The sequence below is a fragment of the Notothenia coriiceps genome, unplaced genomic scaffold (assembly GCF_000735185.1).
Source record: "Notothenia coriiceps isolate Sejong01 unplaced genomic scaffold, NC01 NC01_scaffold00025436, whole genome shotgun sequence".
NCBI classification, from domain to species: domain Eukaryota; kingdom Metazoa; phylum Chordata; class Actinopteri; order Perciformes; family Nototheniidae; genus Notothenia; species Notothenia coriiceps.
This window is the reverse complement of record NW_011358137.1, coordinates 32,114-37,053: the sequence shown is the minus strand read 5'-3', so window position 1 is coordinate 37,053 and position 4,940 is coordinate 32,114. Positions and strand designations below refer to the sequence as shown.

General features: G+C 38.3%; 1 protein-coding gene across 1 annotated transcript; it reads left to right on the top strand.

Annotated features, from left to right (window-relative positions):
- The first annotated feature begins 148 nt into the window (after positions 1-148).
- LOC104956134 (uncharacterized protein C1orf228 homolog) lies at positions 149-2,341 on the top strand. The gene is made up of 7 exons (XM_010783581.1): positions 149-227; positions 392-505; positions 1,401-1,473; positions 1,635-1,764; positions 1,846-1,923; positions 1,999-2,080; positions 2,188-2,341. Exons 1-7 carry the CDS (start codon positions 149-151, stop codon positions 2,214-2,216), a joined length of 585 nt encoding a protein of 194 aa, XP_010781883.1. The 3' UTR covers positions 2,217-2,341.
- Positions 2,342-4,940: the final 2,599 nt, after the last annotated feature.

Below are 4,940 nucleotides of genomic sequence, written 5' to 3'. Positions count from 1 at the left end.
CTCCTTACACACTGTGCAGGTAAAGTATGAGTGCACACTAAGACATTTATTAGCATTGTTCTCAGAGCATGTGCCCTCTTACTAGTTTGCTCACTCACTTTGGCCAAATGTAAACTCTTATGGGATCTATTCTTCTCACAGTCCAAAAATGAAGACAGCCCACCACAGCATAGTAGAACCTCTGCTGGGTTTGTTCAGTTCTCTGCACCTGGAGGTTCAGGATGAAGGTAAGAATACAGACTTTTACTGTGGTTGATTAATTTTTTTTGTTTTGTATGCCAAATCTTGCTTTGAAATTACAAATGTATTTGGTATTCCCTGTGTGCTGGGGCTCAAAATTGTCGGTGTCATAAATGATCACCTTTATTGATTTTCCTTTTTGGTCTTGCAGCTATAAATCTGTTTTTGGGTCTGAGGTGTTATGAAGTGAGGCCGCTGCTGCTCGACGGACTGTTGGCTCTGCTGAGGCCAACTAAAGAAAATGTGCAGCACCAGAATATGCAAGGTGACACTTTAATCTTTAAGTGTGTTTGTTTTACTATAAAAGGGACCTATCATGCAAAATGCACTTTTTGATGTCTTTTATACATAAATATGTCCCCGGTGTGTCAGGGGACTCACGCAGCGTCAGAAAATAAAACCCTCTCTCTTTTCCTCCGTACCCAAGTCTTTTAAAAACGGGGGTACAACGAGCGGATACAGATTTTCTGCCGATATGACGTCAAATCGGCGGCGGACCCACAGAAAGTTGCTATCAGAAACAATGCCTGACGTGTTTGTGGCGTGTAATATGGTCTGTGTTTACATTAGCAAGCCTCGCTAACACTCAGAGCTAACCTGTACTGAAGAGCACATGTGTTTTTAAAAAGCAGGAAATAAAAAAAGAACTCACCTTGTGATAAACCTGCAAGAAAAAAAGCATTTGAGCTCCATACCGTTTCAGAAATAATCCTTGATGTGGTTTAGAACAGGATGGCGTTTTATCACAGCAGAATTTAACTTTATCTCCGGTAGAATTCTGATCAGGTATTAGCTCCGCCTCCACTTTTGTTTTTTTTAAGCTAAGGACCCAAAATCCGCGTTTCTCCAACAGGGCTGCAAAAGAGGGGTATGAGCAGTATGAGGCATGGCTACAATGGGTGATCTGTTTGGTATTTTAAGCAAAAACCTTCACGGACATGTTTTGTATAGGTATGGCCTTACAATATATTTTTCCAATATAGCATGATAGGTCCACTTTAAGTTTAATATATTTCCCATTTTAGGCTGGTCAGTGACAGGGTGTGTATTTTCTTAAGGAATACTCAAGTTATGCTAATAATATCACAATTTATGAAACAAATAAGTCATTTTCCAACTCCCCAAACCCACAACATTTTTTATTAATATGATTCCTTCAGAGTCTGAGATTATCCAGATGACGGGATCTCTGCCTGTGTTTGTGCAACAAGCTGCTGCAGCTAAATCTATACGGTATGTAACAATAATCCATTATAACTATAGTCTTTTTTATAAAGTGGTGTTTGAAAAATTACATTATGTTTGAAAATAATGTATATTAATGGCTCATTGCTTTATAGTTAGTAATAGTATTTTAATAGGATATGTATTTAATGGTGTTTAATGTGTTAAAGCTTGCTAGCTGAAGACAGTCAAGAAGTTTCTCGTGAGCTTCTCTCTCTCGGAGTGATCCAACGTCTTCTGTACGCTATGGGTAACAGGGAACACACCGATGCCCAAATACAAGCCAGTCTGGCCTTGAAGGTACATACAAGCTTTCAGACAGACATCAATTGTATTCTTTTTCTCTCTCACACACACACTTATTCTTTCTTCTTTGCGTAGCACTTTGTCCGCTCATTCCCAAATATTGAGGAACATGTGCAGAGAGGCATCGGCAGCACACTGTTTGCAGCTTTTATGGTAAGCTTTAATAACTCACTGAATTACATTATTAATATATCAGTATAAACAGATTGAATCCCTGTCTTTCTACAGAACCAAGCTAACACTTTGTACATGAATATGGATGAAACACAAGCAGAAATCCTGTTAACTAATAAGGTTAACATAACTGAAGGTAATGTTGGTATTTATAATATGATTTTTCGTCTTTTTCCTCAGTTGCCTATACTATGTGATAATAATAACTTTTTCCTTGTTTTCTTGTATATTTTTGCATTCCAGTTTGGTATGGGGACAACTCTGAAGGCTGAAAAAAAGTGATTCAGAAGTCAGGCAGATTATTAAATCATAACATTTTGGTAAATATTGTTAGTATGTAATTTCAAGGCGGTAAAAGGTGGGGTATGTAATTTATTACAGAAACACTTTTTGTTATATTGCATGGAATGCTCTTATCATCCCGAAAGCAATGAATATCTTAAATGCTTTGACAATAAATCCATTAAGAAATGTCATCTGTGGAAGCCGTGGTACTGTAAAAAGCACGTCCAATCATCTGAGCCGGCCCGGCTAAAATAACTGGATGGCCTACCTGCCTGTCAGCCTTCCATATGTGCACAAACTTATCTCGTGCCCTCATTGGNGACTGATCCAGATTTGAACACTTCTATGACGTCACAGAAGTGGCGCTACGGCTATTGGGCCAACTCGGCAATGTCCGTGGCTGTCTCCTCCTGATTGGTGGAGTTGGCCCAATAGCCGTAGCGCCACTTCTGTGACGTCATAGAAGTGTTCAAATCTGGATCAGTCTGTATCAGATCCGTTGCAGCCCCTTTTTAAGAGATTTGGGTATGGAGGAAAATAGAGAGGGTTGTGTTTTCTGACACTTGGTGAGTTCCCTGGAACACCGGGGACACATATTCATGTATAAGAGACGTACAAAAGTGCATTTTGCATGATAGGTCCCCTTTAATATATAGCAGCATTCTAGATAAATGTTTGAAGTAAAAAGAAAATGCTGCTCTGAACTATCATTGGTATACCATTTCAGGTCAGTGGCTGGATAGAATAGTTTTAAAATAATGCATCAGGTAACAAAGTTATAGAAAGAGTTATTCAAAGAAGAAATGTTAGCTTTGTGTGTCTAGAGGAAAAGTCAGGCGTTCTACAAAGATTCATCATCTAGGAACCATTAATGTCGGAAACGTGTGTGATCTGAGGTGCTCACAGACACATTATCTAAAAGCAGAATTATTTCACATTAAACTTAAATATCTCTTCTCATGTTAAATGGGGGAAGAAACTAATGGTATTTTTAGGGGCTTTGATGGGGTCATTAGCAGTTAGTGGATGTCAGTATTAGCTGGTAATATAAAATGGCCTCATTGTATGACATGCCCGTCCAAATAGCTCCTAATGTGGCCCTGATTAGCCCGAGTCAAGGACAGACAAACTTCATGCAATTTGTCCGGATAGGATCCGTTCATACATATTTTATAAGTATGAACTGATAGTTATTATTCATAGCTTTCAGATAGATGAGTTCAATTGGTCTCACTCTCAGTCCACGAGGCACTTGTTGGAGTGCCGGCCTTTGAACGGACATTTTCCTGTCCTTGAGGTAAAAAGTTAGAAGTTTCTCAACATGAGAATCAAGACGCCCAGTGGGATGTCGAGAGAAGCAGACATTATTATTAGAATCTTTTCAACTGGTTTTGATATACGTTATGTTCAAGCAGCAACAACTGTGGATGGGTCTTAAAACCAATACTGAGGGTTAAAAAGCATATCAAAACTAAAAGGAGAAAAATGGTTACATGGCTAACGGTTAGCTTGGAGGAAATGGAAAACACATATCGTACCAGACAAACTTGAAGTGCTCTTTTGTATAATATGTGCACAGATCTAAAGGGTTTTAGAATGTCTAAGATCCTGACAATTGAGTAATGGGTCAGTGTATTGTATGTATGGAGTGCAGACAGGTTGATTGAATATTTATACTGCGGACAAAGACAGTGATGTCCACTTTTGGTTCGTACACTGCCATATCAAGGCCTCCTTTTGGAGACGAGACATTTTAAGACGGCCAATACTTAACAATGACCTTTCATGAAGTGAAAACACAAACATATTCTAAATTCCAAGAGAAAAACACGGAAAATAATGAAACCAGACAACACTGATAGCAACTTTTCAATCACAATGTAGACAGGCCCTTAAACATTTTTTACTATCAATGCTCCTGTTGAAGAAGACTTCAAACTAGTATTTCAACTTGCTCTGCCCTCACTGTTTAACCTGAATCCATTCCTCAACATAGGGACAGGTGTATCGTCTTCTTTATTGAAATGTCAACCTAGTAAACTTTGTTTGGATGTTACACTTATGAGTATCACATTCCTACATACAAATATATGTATGCAGTATCTAAATATGCATGAAGCCCATACAAACACATCAAAAGTGATTAATAAAGAACAAAAGAAAATGGGTAATTTACATACTTCGCATTTATTCTAATGTTAATTCTTATAAAGAAGATGTAAATTCTAAAGTTACATACAAACACACTGCAGCAATACGTTCAGCATTAAACAAAATGTCGGTTCAATAAGGTTAAACACTTGAAAGATAGTCATCCAGAACTTCTACGCAACATCTAAATGACTGAAAATACTCACAAGCAAGCAAGGCTTTCCATCAAACAACGGAAGAGGATGGAGGTCATTTTAAGCAAGTGAACTCTGGCGTTAATTGAACAGGTGAGGTTTACTTCCTGTTTACTGACAACCAGAAGCGTTCCTATTGGCTATTGCCACACAGCAGAAACAAACAGAAAAAACAACAGCACAGACTGCTGGTGAGAATATGAAAGAATCTCTGCCAGCACAGAGACCAAAAACTCATTAGGAAAATGTTTACTAAAGTAAAAAATCATGTGAGGAGTAGGGTCGTTTTATTATAGACTTCTGTACAAACTGACCTATTTTGTAACCAATGGAATCGTTGCTGCTGGCCAACACAAATGATGCAGG